Here is a 19,711-nt window from a genome sequence, read left to right as displayed (position 1 = left end):
TGGTAGGAAACATGTCCTGGGATCTATATTCAAAGACCTGAGCGACTTTGTACTGTATCTATTTTTTGTTTGCAATGTAGTGGGCTCTTTTGGAATGCACTGCTCTTCCAGTTGTTCCCCAACAGTGAGAAGAATGCTTTGTAGAGCCCTGCTCCTTCCGAGGCACCACTATTAATATGTTAACACTATAAGGCATTATTGAGTGTGGTTTTGCTTGAGGTTTCTGCATTGAAGCATCTGTTTTTCTGCAAGAGATTTCCTTTTTTGCTTCCTATTGTTTGCATGTTTAAAGCACCCCTACTCTCACCTGAATGACTCTAGCAGGTGCTCCTGTCTCATAGAGCACTCACAAGCTACTGGCTGCTGACAGCATGAGAGCTCCCAAGCCTACAATATCATACCAGCATTCGCACATGGTCAGCCAGGCGTGAAGCCAGCTGTCAATTTTTGGTCACCCTACAGTGCAAAAGCATGAAGTTTCTCCCTGTCTCCAAGAAAGGGAAGCCGGGCCACCCTGTGCATGTACAGGACCTCCCTGGACACAAAAGTGGTTGCTGTCGCACAAACCTAGAGGATCAACATTTACAAATATTAGTGTGACAGTGTTAGACCTGTCTTACTTAGGGTGGCCTTCCCTCAAGCATTTGACTTTTTGCCTCCACGTTTTGCTGGATCTTTTTGTTGGCCTTAGGACTCTGAGCACTTTATCACTGCTGACCAGTGCTAAAGTGCATGCGCTTCTTATCTGTAATTGGTGTATACAAGATTACATATTTAATTTATCTGTTAGTCCCTTGTAAAGTGGTATACCATATAACCAGAGCGTGTAAGTTAAATGCTACTAGTGGGCTTGCTGCACTGATTGTGCCACCCACAGAAGTAACCTTTCATACCTGTCTCAGGCCTGCCACTGCAGTGCCTGTGTGTGCAGTTCACTGCCACTACAATTTAGCATTTATAACTACTTGCAAAACCTTAAACTCCTCTTTTCCTACACATAAGCCACCCCTAAGAGAGGCCCTTGGTAGGCTCGGTGGTGTGTAATTAAAAGGTAGGACATGTACATTTTTGTTTTGCATGTCCTGGTAGTGACAGACTGCTACATTTGTTTTTCACTAATGTAAGGCCCATCCTGCTCACAGATTAACATTGGGAATTCTTTAATACACTTTTAAGCTGTAATTCCTGATCAGAGGAGAGTAGCTAGTTCATGTTTTATATATCAGGAATGGTAATGATAAATCCTCCTTATTGGTAAAGTTGGATGTAACATTTCTGTTTTAGAAAGATCACTTTTAGAAAGTGAACATATCTGTGCACTTACTGCTATGTGTGCTTTGCAACCTTTCTCAAATACACGTCTAGGGTGGGTGACAGCTACACTTTGTGAATTCCCTCTAGATAGCCACAAATACAGGAAGGCTAGGTATACCTATGTTCCCTTCTCCATACATTTGCATTCTGATGGTCCTGCCTAGGCAGGGTTGAAGGGAGGCGCTAACACTTCACTGATAGGTAGTGTCCTGTTCCCACATAAAGGCCTGATTTATCCCCCATAAAATGCCTGGCAGACGGGGCTGGAATTAAAGGATACTTCTGCACTTCAAAGACCACTCTTGAAGTCACCCCAATGTCAGAGGCACTTTGGGGTATACGTACTGGGTCTCTGACTCCCTAAAATCAGACACCACTGGACATGTAAATGAAGCTCTGTCAGAAGGACTGCTGTACTGCTTAAAGGACTCAACAAGACTGCTGATCTGTAAGGGCTGCTTTTTGGTTTGTTGCCTTGCTGCCTGGTGCATTCTGACTTTGCTGAAGGAGAGCTGGACTCTGCCTTCCTTTAAAGTGTGGTACAAGGGCTTTTTGGCATCCCTCCTATTGCTTGAGACTCAGGGATTACAAAGTCTCCACCCCTGCTCTTGTGCCTGGTTCTCTGGTAGTGGATCCAGATACTTGCAAAACTGTCATTGAAGAAGTTCATTAGTGTATATGTAACAAGGACCCCCTGTATACAGTAAGAATCAGATTCCTAGACCAGGGATAAACAAAGGTTGATATGTAACAATCTAGGCAATCATAAAAAACAAATCCACTCTCAGTAATAATAGAATCAAGGAAATTAAGCTACAACAAATTTATAAAGTTACAGTATTTTATTAATGATTAGACATGAGATCATATTTCAAGACCTTTAAAATTCATATTAAAAAAATCAACAATTAGAAAGGTGACATAATAATGAAGAAGTTCATGTCTGCATGCAGCAGAACTGGCGCATCAACCCAGTTGTGGGAGTAAAATTGGCTCTTTGATATCTGAACAAATGCAGTGCCTCAAGATCCTGATGCAACGGAACAGTGCATTACCACCGCAGCAGCTCGGAGAGATCCCTTGACTGCATAGAGAAACCCGGTGGATCACTCTATGGTACCAGTGCATATCGGCTCAGCATTACCCTTCGGAAACGACATATCTCCATGACTGCATGGAGACGAATCAATGAATCCTCAACATACGAGATATGCATTGACCCATTTCCCAATGCATCTCGCATTTGCGACCATTGGTAATGCCAAAATGCTTCTCTCAATCTTTAGTCCCTGCAGCTTTCTCTAGTAGGTTGCGTTTAGGATCTAGACATGCCTTCCTGTTCAGCCTTTGGGAACATTCTGCCCTGAGAACCCTCCTACAGCACCTTCCCTTTAGCCTTAAGCAGACCACACAGCCCATCTCCACTCCCCAAACACACAACGCCTTCCATCACTTGCAGGGTTCACGTGTCTCGATATCTAAGGTACCACTTATTGGGTACACACAGCAGGGTCAGGACCAGTCCATATTAGTTCAAGGAGGCCTTCTCACTTTTAGGCTCCACATCACTTCCATCCTCTAGTGTATCCCAGAGGGATTGGGGAAGGTGGTGTCACAGGCTCTGCAGATAGTGTGCAATAGAAGATCAAGAAGTACAAGACTTGAGTTCTTTCACTCCAGACAGGGTCCATTGATGAGCGGATCCTCTCTATATATTTTCTTCTCAAAGTCTCTGTTCTTGCAGGGGTTTAAAAGTGGATGTGTAAAGTTTTAGAAGGTCATTCCTCTAAAAAATCTTGAGATGCCTTAGCATCTCTCTCCCCTAACTAACACTTTCAGGGAATGACCCACATGCTGGTTTGCCACCTGCAGGGCACTCTGGGATTTTTTAAAGTGGCAGAATAAACTGAGGGGCTGGAAACACTCCCTCCTGAATCCAGCTGCACTAACTCCAAAAAACGTTTTCTTCTTTCCAAGACTCCAAAGGAAACACATGGTGGAAATTGTACCAATGTTCTGTCTACTCTCCCTTTATCTCAAGAACTTAGATTTTTTATGTTTTATTTTAATGAGAACATGTCCTGAATTGTCAGTGAGAGCCAGTTGTTCTCTATAAGCAGATTGCTTCCCTGCAACCTTCTTTTCTTAACAGAAGGCAAATCTCCCAAATGCAGCTTATCGTTCAGCCAGAAACTTTGGAACATTTGGCCAACAGAGTACTTGCACTTGGCCCAAGAGCTTAGTTCGAAATCTGGATTTCATTATGGAAATATTGGGAAAAAAAGTGAAAGTTCCTAAAGAACATATAACGGTCCAAATTGATATTACATATGTGCTTGGGACCCAGGAAATAATAGAAAGATCAATGGCTTTTCTACGTTAAGTGAAACCAAGGCTGTAGTTTGAGCAGTTTTCATCCTGAGTGTAAATGTTAAGCACTGCAAACATACTCTTCAGTTAAAGACAAAGGGGACATTTTTATTTTGATTCACAAGGAATTTATAGGGCCTAAAAGGCCATAACCAGTTCATTCTAGTACCCATCTGTGACAGGGCAACCAGGATGTAGATACCAGGCTGAGTTAAACAATAGTCTTGCTCGCTCAGCCAGTACATGAATGCACACATGTGCAAAGTCTTCAGGGGTGACCAGCGTGGAGCCTCTATCCTCACTTGCACAGCAGGGACCTTATTTGAAAAGGTGGACACTGGTGGGTACATCTCAAAATCATTTTAATATAATTTTTGGGTGAGTTAGACCCCACAAGGAAACTTTCTCACAAGACTATCTACTTCCTAGTTTGGTGGTCTTGAGACACCATAATCAAAATAGTCTGATTGTTACAGCTGGGTCTCAGCAACGTCTAGTTGTGCTTCTACCAGCATTTCTCACAGTATCAGTTTGTCAGGACCGGATACCCCTTAAGGCTCTGCTTTCCATTTCAGTGGGCTTGAAAATTAAACTCCTACCTGGTTTTGGGAATGCTCCCATAGGGGAGCGACAGATCCCAGCTAACTTTGTTACTATTGACGATACTTTACCATCCAGGGATCACTGCCCTCCCTGCAGAATCTCTTCATGGTAAAGTATAAGGACAATTTTAAAACATTATTACATTTTGAATAAAAGCTGTAAAACTATTCTACTTTTAAATGATAATGGAAATTAATTATATATATATATATATATATATATATATATATATATATATATATATATATATATATATATATATATATATATATATATATATATAATTTTTGAAATATAATACAAAACAATACAAATCCTACAGCACAAGTAACTTAACATCATATTACTTCTTGTGAATGTAAATATACTAAATTTAATTAAATTGAATGTATTTTTCTGACATCCAAATGGAAAGATAAATTCACTTTGTACTTTTTTAATATGAATGAATAATTATTAAAAGTGATGTATTGAATTATTTTAAAGTAATTTAATTACATTTTAATAAAATATGAATGTTATATATTTACATAATTCATTGGTTATTACATTATTTTATAATTAAGTAATATCTATATACTATTTTATTTTTCTAAATTATATTTAATTATATTTTGAACTCTTTTCAAATACATGAATTTAATGTTATTTTCTATGGTCTTTTATTTTAAGTCCCTAACGTCATTATGCAGGTGCAGGGTGGGGGGTAGTAAACTCCGGATTAAGGCCAAACTGAGTTCAGTAACTAAATAAATAAATAAAACGAATTACATTGCGTGCGCTGCAACGCCAAACCGACTATGCGGCACGCAATGTAATTTTTAAAATCTATTTATTTAGTTATTGAACTCCGTTCGGCATCAATCCGGAGTTTACTGCCCCCCCCCACCCTGTCCCTCCCCTGCCCCGCCCCACTGCACCGCAGCACTCCCTCCAGGAGCCGCTACTGTGTAGTTGTTCATGTAAGAAATATTTGAGAAGTGAAGACATGATCATTCGATGTTGCCTACCAGTCAGAGAAGATCCACCAGCAGCAACAAAAGCAACATTCACAGATTGTAAAAATGTTTGTTCAGCATGTCATGGTTCTTTGCATAAGATGCATAAGACTGTTTCCTGATATTCTCCTTAGGATTCACGCGTCAGTGATAAAGAGGACCATGTGAAAAATGAATCCAGCCCAAGTGCTTGTGCAGATCGGGAAATAAATGTTGAAGAAGACTGTCATATCAGACCGGACACAGAAGGGGTATGCCACATTTCAGAGATGGTTTACACGGTGGACATGTCACCAATACATTTATACCAAGTTCCTTAAACACCCCATTGATACCCAATAACTAAAATTCCCTACTAGATCCAACTATGTCATGTGGTCCAAATCAATTTATCTCCCTTTGGCTCACTTCCCTTATTTGTCAGCAATTGGTAAGAATTAAGAGAAATGACAAGCACCCTTTGATAATGGTTTCTTCAACTACAAGTCTGTTCTGTAGGATAAGAGCCTTGTTTCTCTTTCACCCAAGGATGTGACCGATATATCAGTGATTGTATACTTGGTGGAAAGAAACACAGATCCCAAGTGACTTTTTTGCAAAGAAATTAATAAATAATAAGTGCAGTGCCCCATTGTTTTTCTTAGGAGCCTGCCATCAGCAGTGCTGAAAGCCAGAGCTGCTGAATTCTAATTCTCCCGGCTTGATTGCACCTCATACCCATTTCTTCCGCCATCTTCTACTCCCTGTCTCCTTATCTCACTCTGCAAGTGCTTTTCACCACTTCTTGCTCCAGCTGCCATTTTTTCCTATTTATTTATTTATTTATTTTGAAAGTTTTATATAGCGCGGACAAGATCCATGCGGATATCAGAGCGCTTTACAAAGAGGAGTACATGGGAACGCATAGTCAGACAGATAAATCAATAGGTCACATAGTATAAATGGTACAAATAGGTGGCTACAGAGCCAACCTGTGTACAAAATAGTACAAGTAAATGGCACAAGTAAATGGCTACAAAGTCAAACAAGTAGGAATCAAACAATTAGTAAAAATGATTAAGGTTGAGTGAGAGAGTTCGACGGAAGGATGGAGGACCCGTTGGGCGGGGAGGTGTAGTTGTGTGATGTGTTGCAGGGGCGACGAGGGGGACGAGAGCGTTTGCTGCGTCTAGGAGCGGGTATTGACGCCCGGTTTGGGGCGTGTTGAGTGAGTGAGTCAACCGGATGGGTAGGGAATAGGTTGGGAGGGGAGGTGGGTGAAGGGCGTATGGGGTGTGTGGCGAGTAGTTCCTTGATGTTGTGTATGTCATCTTTGATCTGAGCGAGGGTGGCCATGATGTTGTCCATCGTGGGGTAGGTGGTGGAGGTGGGGGCGGCCGTCTGAGGGGAATGGTTGACCAGGAAATTCGTGTGCAGGTGGGAGCATGGGCTGGTGTTCGAGGAGGTGTGCGTTGTGTTGGTGTGCGGGAAGGTGTTAGGGAGAAGGGATGTTTTGGACGGGAGGGGTGTGGATGGTGTGGGGTGGGAGTTGGTGGTGTGAGTGAGGGCAATGATGGTAGGTGGGTGGGTCAGGGTGTATGCTGGGAGACTGATAGTCGAGGTGGGGGTGCAGGAAGGGTAATGGGGAGTGAGAGTAGGAGGGGAAATGGAATTGGGACTGGTCATGTTGTGGGGAGGGGGAGTTATGCTAAGAGAGGAGGTGAGAGGGTAATGGGGACTGAGAATGGGGGTGATGGGGGGGATCCATGTTGCGATGATGGTTTAGGTGGGACTAGGAGAATGCACTCTAGTGGTACACATGTGCAGGAAAAAACAAAAGCATGCAGTAGGTTACATGGTGTAAGAAGTACTAGTGATCAATCGGCGTATCCCAAATGTAAGAGTGTGCAGAGAAACATATACATACAATAGGTTACAATAGGTTATAGAGTACAACAGTGTCACTGGTGATCAACCAGATATACATATGGGGTAGTGCCACCATCAAAAATCCAGAATCATAGAAATCAGAAATGACATTAGTTGGCAACCAAGGTAGATGAAATAGCATTGCATTTCAAATGTTCGAAATACAGGTAGAAGAATAATACTGCGGTAAAAGGTATATGAGGTAGCAATCCGCGCATTAAAAATGTTCAACATACAGGTATAGGTACAGTACTGCAAAACTAGGCAAACATTCTTTCAGATATGGTGTAGCAATCTGCATTACAAATGTTCAGAGTAAGGCTAGGCGTGTACTTACAATAATAGGCAGACATTCTTGCATATATGAGGTGGCATTCTGTGCATTACATATGTTCAGAATATAGTTAAAAGTATAATAATACAATAATAGGCAGGCATTCTTTCACAAGATGGTGTAGATACCTAACTGAGCCCAATGCTCAGTAGTTGTGATTAGTCTAGGGTGATTAATTCTTGGCGAGTGTTTAGATAGAGAAGAAAATGACTAATCCAGGATATCCGCCCATGAGAGAGAATAGTCAAATATGCCCGCCAAATAGGTGGGGTAGAGACATTAGTCCTCTGTTTGATGCTTTTGCTTAGCCAGCATAGAAGAGCAGCAACCCCTCTCCTTCATGCCTGCAGGGGAGGTGGAGATATTAGTCCTCTGTCTGCTGCTATTACTATAAGCCTAGGGGGAGGAGTTTCACCCTCCATCCGAGCCAGCAATGCTCCAGCTATCTGGGAGGAATGCTTATCTCTGTGTGGGGGAGTTAGATTGAGGAGCCTCGTGGACAGAGGTACCGGGGGGGGGATTTGTGGTTACAGGTTTATGGCTCCAGCCATTTTGGACAGAGGAGGTAGTTTAAGAGTGAGCAGGCGGGTAGGAGAAATACAAATACCTCAAGTCTCTGTGTGCCCCCTGAGTCCGACCGTAGAGTCTTTCAGCAGCAATGCATTAGTCCACAAAGTGTCTCAGTCCCTTCCGATTTGCTAAAATTTGTGAATTGCTTGTGATTGAACTCCACAGATTAGATCAGATCATGGCTCCAAGCCTGTATCACCATGAGACGCAGCGAGGTAATCACCCGGTATCTAACGAAGCCGATGGGGGAAGCCGATCCTATCTTTCGCTTCCTTTCTTTCATCATTTTTCTACATTTCTCTCTCTTGCTCTTCGTCAAACTCTAATGATGAACAATAGGTCTCCAAAAAAGATTGCCAGCCTGCCACCAGACTGACGGTGTAGCAGAGAGATTCCCCTTAATCATAACTGCCATACTTTGAGTTTTCTGTCTGTTCAGTAGATACTTTCCCTAAAGGATTGTCCATGGTGATAGTTCCACTATTTCAAAGGCTCAGGTTGTGAATTTGTGTGCTAGAAAAAAAAACAAATTGGGAGTTCATTTTCAAGTCTGACATACAAAATGTCTGTGATGCACTCTTAGCTTTCAACATTGCATCAATAGTATTTTCACCGATTTCTACAGTAGACATCCATGATTTTAAAGGTGATCCTGCAGCAAGGTAGCCAGTGGCAATACCTTCAAACTAACTGTCTGCCTTTGCAAGGCCATTTCAGCTTATGCCACACCTGAACTAAGGATGTTAACATTGGCAGAGTTGACTGGGAATGCTGCCTCACACTACCCTTATAATTAAGGTGGCAGAAGACAGAGTCATGGTTGGGGCATCAATACTTATTTGGCCTGGATCCCACTACTGCCCTCCTCTACATCAGATCAATAGTCTGTTGTCATGCTGTTGTCATTCATCACCCTGTGCTTGTATGTCACCCTATTGGAACATCTGATGACGATAGTTTGCATGATAAGCTCCACATAAGTGTGAGTGAAGATAAGTGTTTTCTCTTTAAATCTTACAGCCACAAACCTCAGAGCTCCCATCAGCCTACAGGCTGCTTAGGGTTATGCCCCCTGCAAAGGCTTGAAGAGGTGAGGCACTCACAAAAGTATACTTTTTAGATTCCTTGCTTCCTCAATAATTATCTATTTGTCGCATATGTATATATGAAATCATTGGAATGATTGCAAGATTTGTAGGTCTTAGATCATGATTGGTCGTTTTCAGCCAACCAGTTAGCGCATTATTCAGTGCAAAATTGCCCTGGTGCAATTGCAATCAATGTGATCTGAAAATCTTGGTACCGGTGAAGGAAGTGGAATCTAGTCCTAAAGGGGCAAAATCTCATTAAAGGCAGCAATTCTAGGCAATTTTACAGACACTTCCAATTTTGAAATCCAATAAAAACTGACGAAAGGACATTTACACTGACTACAAGGTACAAAATGCACTACTTTGTATCAGTTGATGGGTGCAAATATTAGTTGCAGGCACCATTGCAAATTTGTCCGGCACCTTCTTTTTTTTTTAAGTTTGAAGTTTATTATGCAATAAGAACAAAATGAAAATTAACAAGTAAAAGAGGAAACAATGGAATCTTAAAATGGTTATAAGAAAAATAACAGGAAAGAGGGAGTCAAAGGGGAGGGGAAGGGGGAGAAGCGAAGGGGGTATGTCTATCTGACTACATATATATATATATATATATATATATATATATATATATATATATATATATATATATATATATATATATATATATACAAATTGCCTGTGGCATGAGAGGCACACTGCGGGGCTCTCCTCTCCGGGCTGCAATGTCTCAGCGTGCTTCCCCACGTTGCAACAAGTAGTTTGCCCAAGGCGTTTCTGGGGGACTCCACCCCCGTCATCAGGGGCTTCCAATTAGTTCTCGGTGTGTTTCACTTGATTTGTGGACGTTTTTGTAACCGGCAAATCCCTAGACACACATGTGGTCAGATGGAGTTATGGGATTTGTGGTCCATGGTGAAGGTTACACCTCGTTCTTCTTGGATAATAAAGTGTCAATAAAATACCTTGAGTAGGCTTGCTTTTCGTGCTTAGGCACACTGCTATGAAATGACGAGTCCCGCGCTTCTTTACTGCCAAAAAGTTTGGATGTTTGAAGCTATATATATATATATATATTTATATATATATATATATATATGTGTGATAACAACAAAAATTAAGAGAAAATAACAATTACATGAAATTCACTGAATGCATAACACTTAAAGTATAAAGAAACCCAATATGACATGAAATATACACAGAGTAAGTCTTGCGATATAATAATATAATAAAAGGGCAAGACGAGGCAATGTGTTTCTTTATGGAGGCTTACGGACTTCATCAGCAGTATTGACCAGGGAAATTCGAGTTAGATATGTAGTCAAAGGGAGCCATAAAAGGTCCCTTTTGATGGAAAGGGAGACAGGAGAAACGTAATTGGTATCCAGCCTGTGATGAAAACAAACAGCATTCCACCATGCTCTAAAGGTTACTTTGTCCGCTTGCTTCCAATTGGACGTAATTAAGTGAAGTGCTACTGCCATATTACATCTATTAATTTAACATTTGACAGGAAATGGGGACACTGAGGGGATAAGGAACCTAAAAAGACTGGAGGGGGTCGTCTAGAGAAGCGGAACAATTCATTGTGAATATCAACGAAAATGAATTAAATCTCAATTTCTCAGGTACAATCAGCGGGAATAGCGTCAACTTTTTGGACGTAGAAGTTTATGTAGAAAGAGGCAAACTGCAGACCAGATTGCACCGCAAGGAAACTGCGGGCAATACGGTCCTCCATGCGTCCAGCCAACACCCCAATCATCTGATCAGAAGCATCCCCTACGGGGAGATGCTGAGGATCAGAAGAATCTGTAGTACTGACAATGCCTGTTCAATAGCACAAAACGCAAGTAAAATGAGGTTTCTGGAAAGAGGCTATGCAGAAAGTTTGGTGCAAAAGGCGATGCTAAGAGCCAACAAGGTCAACTCTTTTCCCAGTACAGACGGCACCACTGAGGCAAGAAATAAGATAACAAATAATTTGAGTAGCCAACCTAGACTCATTACTGAGTATAGTCGCCAACATGGACAAATACAAAGGATTGTCCGAAAAAACTGGCCTATAATCACGGGGGATCCGGTGATAGGCAAAACTTTGGTGAATTACCCGGCGATTACCTATAGTCGTGCGAGGTCTATGAATGACATGCTGGTGAAGAGTAGCCCGGAGGTACAAAACAGGGATAGTTGGCTCAAAATGAGCAAAGGTTTCTTAAAGTGCGCCGTGTGCAAAGCATGTTCCATAGGGAAAAACAAAACATCTTACAAATCCCCTTTTAGTGAGGCTCCGATCTCAATTTCTAAGAAAATGACATGCAAATCAGACTATGTCATTTATGTTTTGGAATGCGCTTGTGGACTGTGTTACGTGGGTAGCACGAAGCTACAAGTACATAAGCGCATACTCCAACACATGAGAGCGGTAATCAATAAAGATGAAGCTTACCCGGTGGCAAGACATGTCAACTTGTGCCACAAAGGAGATGTGAATTGCCTCAAAAATTATGCCATCGATATGGTGCCACCATTACGTAGAGTGGGCAACAGGGAAGCACATTTAAGGTTACTTGAAACAAAGTACATACTAGAGCTCGACACCAAAACTCCCAATGGCCTCAACGCGACTGAGGATCTGTACACATGTCTGTAATTATGAAATTAAAACTCAAATGTGCCATGGATGTGTCCAAGTCAGCCCATTCCATTGGGGAATCCGTACAAGTTGGTCCCAGATCAGAACATCAATAACTGCTTTTTAACAAGAATATTATAATTTAAAAAAATTTCACTAGAGGTAACCACACATCTTTTCTTAAGTATAATGGTGCAGGGTATACCATGAATTCCCGGGTAGTGTAGTAGCAGTGGTCCACAAGAAAATTATGCCCACTCGGGGGAAACAACCTTTACAACGCAACTTTTACAACGCACTACCATTACAACGAAACTTTTACAACGCAAAAACTTTTACAATGCATACCATTACAACGCATGTTTTTACAACGCAAGTACCTTTACAACGCATACCATTACAACGTAAGTATTGGTAAGTATATAATTATATTTAAAATTATATATGTTTGGGTTTTTTAAGGGGTATTTTTAGGGTTCAGGGTCAGTTTTTAGTTTTTGGGTAAAGGGGTATTTTTAGGGTACAGGGTCAGTTTTCAGTTTTTGGGTAAAGGGGTATTTTTAGGGTTCAGGGTCAGTTTTCAGTTTTTGGGTAAAGGGGTATTTTTAGGGTTCAGGGTCAGTTTTCAGTTTTTGGGTAAAGGAGTATTTTTAGGGTTCAGGGTCAGTTGTCAGTTTTTGGGTAAAGGGGTATTTTTAGGGTTCAGGGTCAGTTTTCAGTTTTTGGGTAAAGGTTTTTTTTAGGGTTCAGGGTCAGTTTTCAGTTTTTGGGGTACAGGGGTATTTTTAGGGTTCAGGGTCAGTTTTGGGTTTTTAGGGTACAGGGGTATTTTTAGGGTTCAGGGTCATTTTGGGGTTTTTGGGGTACAGGGTAAAAAAAAATTTAAATTAATTAAATTAAATTAAATTAAATTATATTAATTTCAATTAATTTAAAATAAAAAAATAATATATACTTACCAATACTTACGTTGTAATGGTATGCGTTGTAAAGGTACTTGCGTTGTAAAAACATGCGTTGTAATGGTATGCGTTGTAAAAGTTTTTGCGTTGTAAAAAATTCGTTGTAATGGTATGCGTTGTAAAAGTATGCGTTGTAACGTCATACATCCCCACTCGGGCGTCACCATCAATTCTCTATTTTTCTTTCCCACTTGGGCTTTACATTATTTACCCTCCCCTCCTGTACAACACAGTCCAGACTAAATAGATTTTAGATTAGCAAATATCTCCATATTATAGGTAGATGTTGTATAAATCTTTATCAAAAATAACAAATTCATAGAATCTAATGTATTATATATTGATATGGGTTCTATTTTTGATAAATTACAAAATTGTGTACACAGTACGAAATATTGTGGTATAAGTTTCAACATTATTCGTACTTAATGTGTTTTATACTTGCCAATTTTGCACATATTTATATGTATATATGTATATATATATATTTTTTTTATATATATTTTATCTATTTATTGTGAATTTTGTACACAGGTCTGGATTAGGAGGTTGTAAAATATGTAAATATGGCAAACTAGTAACATTTACTGCAATAATGTATGATATATAGAGACTATGAATGTGGACCAGGCTGAAGTATGTTGTTTAGTTCTATAGGCCCGGGGTCATGTGATTATTACCTACACTTTAAAAATCACGAGGTGAAATCGACCATGTCATGTGATCAAGGGCTCCAGGGCCCGAAACGCATCATGGCGAACGAGATGTTGCACGAATAAAATTTGCGCTAAAAATACCTGGTTGGGTCCGGTTCGTTTCTTGTTTCCAGCTTTTTTGGTGCAGCGACGAAGTTCTTGGCATATATATATATATATATATATGTGATAACAACAAAAATTAAGAGAAAATAACAATTTCATGAAATTCACTGAATGCATAACACTTAAAGTATAAAGAAACCCAATATGACATGAAATATACACAGAGTAAGTCTTGCGATATAATAATATAATAAAAGGGCAAGACGAGGCAATGTGTTTCTTTATGGAGGCTTACGGACTTCATCAGCAGTATTGACCAGGGAAATTCGAGTTAGATATGTAGTCAAAGGGAGCCATAAAAGGTCCCTTTTGATGGAAAGGGAGACAGGAGAAACGTAATTGGTATCTAGCCTGTGATGAAAACAAACAGCATTCCACCATGCTCTAAAGGTTACTTTGTCCGCTTGCTTCCAACTGGACGTAATTAAGTGAAGTGCTACTGCCATATTACATCTATTAATTTAACATTTGACAGGAAATGGGGACACTGAGGGGATAAGGAACCTAAAAAGACATTGGAGAGGGAGAAAAGAAGAGACAGGATTAGAACAATATAAAAGAATGGCATATGCAGATAATTTAACATGACCAGTATCCATTTGAAAACCAGAGATCAGTGGATCTTGTCTAATCTTAGTTAAAAAAGGTTCTAGAGCAATTATAAATAAAAGAGGGGATAATGGACAACCTTGTCTTACTCCTCTAGAGAGGGAAAATAATCAGAGGTCTTACCATTTCCAAAAATAGATGCCTTAGGGCCAGAATATAATAAAGAGATGAGGGAGATCAATTTTGGAGGCAGACCTATCCAGTCTAAGGCCTTAAACATAAATTCCCATCCAATTCTGTCAAAGGCCTTTTCGGCATCTAAAGCTATAGCTGAGATAGGGTAAGCAAGAGATGAGGCTTAGCCAAGTTATAAAAAAAGACTCTTGAGTTATAAGAAGATAACCGACCCTTCACAAAGCCCGATTGTTCGGGACCAATACGATAAGGTAAAATAGGATCAATACGGAGGGCGAGAATTTTTGCAAAAATCTTATAATCAAGATTAACTAAAGAGATTGGACCATAATTCTTGCAAAGGGACGGATCTTTATTATCTTTTAGAATCAAACAAATCATGGCTTCTTGAAAAGTACCAGAGGAAGAACCGGAAATAATGAAATGGTTAAAGAGCTATAAAAGGTATGGGAGAAGTGTGGTGGCAAAAGCGGTATAAAATTCAATAGTAAATCCATCTGGACCAGGTGCTTTCCCCCTTTTTAACACAGAGACAGAATGAGAAATTTCGGCTAGCGTAATATCTTCATCTAAAGAGCCAAAATCAATTGAGGATGAGGAGGGAGGCTGAAGATTTTGAAAATAAGAAGTCAAATCTTGTGGAGAAGGTTGTTGTTCCGGACTATATCATTTTGTGTAAAAGGAAACAAACTCATTCAAAATAACACTGTCTTTAAATAATGTAGTACCTTGATGAATTCTATTTTAGTTCGGGCTCGTCTTATTTTCAGATAGTTTGCTAGTAATTTTCCCATTTTGTTTGGGCCTCCATAGTAACGGGAACTACTTCTTAAAAGATAGGACGAAGCAGCCTCTGTGGATATTTTATTAAAGGTAATTTTTGCGTCAATAAGACTCTTTAAAGACGATTCAGTATTTAATTTATAGTAAGTAAGTTCAAGATGCTTAATGTTGGCAAGCATCTGATTGGATTGAGTTTCAAAAGCCTTCTTTTTCCTAGAAATAAAATTCATTATAAACCCTCTTGCAGCTGCTTTGAAAGAGTCCCTAATCATTACAGGAGAAGAGGGCGGAGTAGAATTCAAGGTAAAAAATTCAGACATAAAGGCGTTAAATTGGCCAATGAAATTAGGATCATTCAACAAAGCGTTATTAAATCGCCACCTGCCAGCATGAGGAGTAAAGGGAAGTAGGTCAAAATCAACAAAAACATGAGCGTGATCTGAAATAAGAATACAACTAATTTCAGAGTGTAGTGCATGTTGAGAGAGGGATTTACTAAGAAAAAGGTAGTCAATTCTGGATTGTGAGTGATGAGGAGGGGAGTAAAAGCTATATTCTCGAAGGTCTGGATTACATAATCTCCATATGTCAATTAAAGATTTATTTCGGATGGTGGAAGTAAATTGTGTATGCATCTTTGTATTAGCAAATCTCACTGAGGAATTCCTATCTAGAATGGGATCAAGAACCTGGTTACAATCTCCTCCAAAAACAATATATTCATCATCAAATAAAAGAAGCTTGTCAGAAATATGAGTCCAGACTACATTATCAACAGTTACCGGTGCATAAACATTGAAAAGGACTATGGGGGATCTGATCAATGAGGAGTTTAAGGATTACCCAACGGACATCAGAGTCCGATTCTTGATTGATTACTGGAATATGAAGTTTCTTGTGACACAGAATGGAAACACAATTTTTCTTACCTAGAGCTGGGGAAGAAAAAACATTGCCCACCCAACATCTTTTCAATTTAGAAAGTTCTGTATCCCACAAATGGGTTTCTTGAATTAAAGCAATATAAATGCTGTGTTGAGGAAAAAAAGGATGAAAAGGAATACAAGATAGGTAAGGGTAGAACAATAAAGTGGATGGTGAAAAGAGAAATCTCATGAAAGGAGAAGAAAGAAAGGAAGGAAATGATAGTAGCAATTATATACATGAGTAAAGAGTAAAACATCATATGATGATTTGAGAAATTAAGAGTCAAAATAAAGGAAAATTGTTGGAATAAAGAATAAAGATACCAAATATTAAGGAATAACAAAATAAGGGAAGCAAAATAAAGAGCAAAAAGAAAATAAGAAGTAAAGAGAGGATCAGAAAATGGAGATAAATAAAACATAATACAGGAAGATAAAAAGGTAAGTTCATAACGCATAACGCAGGAACAAGAAAGGAAAACGAAGGGGAATAACAGAACAAGGGCAAAAAGACAAAACAAAAGAAGCGTTTGATGCAAAAATATCATAACAAAAAGACATACCACAAAAAGACAATAAAGATGGGGATGGTGGAGGGTCGCCAAACGGAAAACTCCAGGACAACGACGGCAAGGAGGACGCATCCAGGAACAATGAAGGAAACAAAAGCCAAGGGACCGCATTTCATACCTGATGAAGAAGAGAAGAAAAGAACAAATTAACAAGGCACCATACAAAATTTGACAAAATTACATCAAAAGGAAAACAAATTACTAAAAAAACTAACAAGACATAAATCAAACAACCAAAGTTAAGATAAACAAGACATTTATGGTCGACATGTGTCCATGGATTCTTGTCTACAGGAGTCCAAAAATCGTTGAAGAGTTCAGGATCCTTATAAGTCGTCGTTCTGTTGTTATAAGTCACTTTAAAAAGACAAGGATGAAAGAGACCTTAGCGAGCATTGAGACTGAGAAGTGTAGGTCTCATATCCAGGAATTTTTTCCAGCGATCTGTGGTTACTTTGGCATAATCTTGGGCAAAAAAAGATTAGATCCATGCCAAGAAATCTTTCCTCGTTGTTAGGCAGCGTGAAGCACTTTGAGTAAATCAGTATACTCCAAAAAATATAAAATAACTCCTCTAGGTTTCGCTGAAGAAGATGAAGAGTGAGAATACTGTCCCAAACGATGAGCACGTTGAATGTTCAATGGGGGATTATCAGGCAGACCAAGAAGAGAAGGTAAAAAGGATTGAAAAAAGGCCATTGGATTAGACCCCTCAAGACCTTCAACCAAACCATAAATGCGTAGGTTGTTGCGTCTGTTACGATTTTCCAAATGTTCAACCTGTTGTTTCAAATTATCAATCTCTTTGTGCGTAAGAGGGATTTGAGTAAGGGCTTCTTGAGCTGAGTCAACTCGATTCTCTTAGTCCACAACTCTTTGTTCAGTATGGGACCCGTTGTCTTCGAGGTTTTGCAGGCGTAAATTGGTTTCTGCCATATGTGGTTTAAGAGCGCGAATTTCCTCAAGGAGGAGCTCCATGGAAATAGAAGACGAGGAATTGGTTGGAGAAGGTGGATTAACTTTAACTCTTTTGCCTGACGTAGGTGTCGTGGCTGACGGTAATTTAGAATTCTTTTTGGGGCGAGTGACCGGGGAAGCAGAGTTTTTGGCATCAGCAGAGCCAATGATAGTCTCATCCATGTTATCTTGCAGGACAGTAAAGGGGTTAGGATCAACTATAAGTGAGCTGCTAGCATGCTGGGCACCATTTTTATTACCACAAGGCATTGCCATGGAAAAGGAGTAAACAAAGGCTCCCTTCAATAGATTTAATGTAGAAGCAGCACAAATAAAGTCCCTAAATAAATGAAAAACTGCTGTGGTAAAGGTACTTCACAACATTGAGGATAGTCAGTAGCCTCAAAGAACATGCTGCATGAAGTAGTATCTAAAACAGGAGAAAGGGGTCAAAACAGAGCAAGAAACGCTCCGAGTATGCCAAAACGAGCGTCATATATGAGGAGAAACACTGTAAAACAATTACCGGCATAACAACAAAAGCGCCGGAAAAACTGACAAAACAACATGGCGGCCGCAACTCTGACGAGCCGCGTTTGAAGAAAAAGTCAGAATGGCATCTCAAAGGTGAAAATTAAGACTCCGTAGCGGTGGCATATCGTAGCGGCGTAGTTCCGACGTCCGCGCGGCAAAATTTACGGGTCCAGCAATGATAGAAGTATCCTGGAGAACCCTCCTCACTCACGTCGCCGTGGAGCTCCGAGGAAAGGCGGCCCTCACCAAAGACTCCTAAGCCACACACCCCCGGCACCTTCTTAATATTCTAACAGTAGAACATTTTACAAGATCTTATTGTCACAGTTCTAGGACACCATAGGCCTGATATTTCCAGCAATATTTGGTATATATAATGTCAAAGAGTTTTAGAAACATGTATTTATCAAGTGAAAAACTAGTGAAGTGTAAACCAAAAAAGAGTGAAAGAGGCCGAGTGCCTCTCTGGTGGGAACCCAATGATGAAGCATGTCACCAACTAGGTTGGTGAGGAAGGTTCTTTTAAAAAACTTTTGTTTGTCCTGTGCTGTTTTATTGTTTAATTTTCCCTTAGTAAATCTGTAAACCCTCTTTTGTTGTTTCCAGTATATTTTGTTGTTGGTATAAATATATATTTCGTCAAGACATTGTGGTAAGGCATTCTTGCAGTCACAATCTTCTATTTGATTGTTAAATTCAGTTCAACTTGTAACATTTACAAAGAGGAGTCAGTGTGCACAGCCCAGAAGTGATATCTTCAACTATTATTAAGTATTTGAATCGAGTATCATTAAACCTGCTTGTTTGGTATCCAGTAAAAATGCAACCTTTGTGAACAAGCGTTTGTAAAATGGAAGCACGGATTGCCCTAGTTTCCGAACATACATTGTAGCTTGTTTCTTTTGTCCTTGAAGCGATGCTAAAATGTCCTTTAATTTGAACAGGACTACATATCGTAGATGGGCACTTTCTCTTGGTGCCCCTGTTCAAACTGCTGCTATCCATTGCTCATTCATTGTGAAGTGTTATTCTGTGAACACATTGCTGTCAACTTGATTTTGAAATCCGCTCAATATTTTGCATTTTTTTCAATATTTTAGGATGAACACAAATGCGTAGCCCAAGTTTACTCGAGTGGAAGGACAAAGGAGAAAATCATTCTTTCACAGGATTGCAACATTACCTCTTGTAAGTACCCAAAATCAAGTTTATGCATATTGATAAATATCAGGCCAGTAATTCCTTGCGCCTTCCCATATCTAGGTCAAAGTTAACAATTTGACAGACATTGAAGAGATAAGTGGCATTTATATCCCATCAAGAATTTAATCCTGTGACAATAAAATTATACAAATTGATCTAGGTCATGTTTGGCGGTTACAGGATTATTTTGAACAAATCCTAACTAGATAGAACTCTTGACTTTCAGCACCCATCTCCTTGAGTATTTTAGTTTAAAGAAGTAAAACATGTTCAGGCTTGAAAATCTCACAATACATCACACATAAAGGAGCACGCTCACACACACCCACACACGCGCGCATACATGCGCGCGCATACACATGCGCGCGCATACACACACGAGC

At 39.8% G+C, this 19,711-nt stretch overlaps 1 protein-coding gene across 2 annotated transcripts in view; it reads left to right on the top strand.

Annotated features, from left to right (window-relative positions):
* Positions 1-19,711, top strand: part of LOC144792047 (T-kininogen 1-like) — a 207,062-nt gene that overhangs the window by 118,246 nt on the left and 69,105 nt on the right. The window contains exons 7-8 of one of the 2 annotated variants that reach the window (XM_078666909.1): positions 5,420-5,536; positions 19,226-19,313. In XM_078666909.1, the coding sequence (XP_078523035.1) occupies positions 5,420-5,536; positions 19,226-19,313 (205 nt within the window). The remainder of the gene's footprint in view (positions 1-5,419; positions 5,537-19,225; positions 19,314-19,711) is intronic. The other variant, XM_078666910.1, reaches the window with a different exon arrangement.

The sequence above is a fragment of the Lissotriton helveticus genome, chromosome 11 (assembly GCF_964261635.1).
Source record: "Lissotriton helveticus chromosome 11, aLisHel1.1, whole genome shotgun sequence".
In the NCBI taxonomy this organism is placed as follows: domain Eukaryota; kingdom Metazoa; phylum Chordata; class Amphibia; order Caudata; family Salamandridae; genus Lissotriton; species Lissotriton helveticus.
Note: the sequence above shows the minus strand (reverse complement) of the source record. Positions and strands in the feature narration are given on the sequence as shown.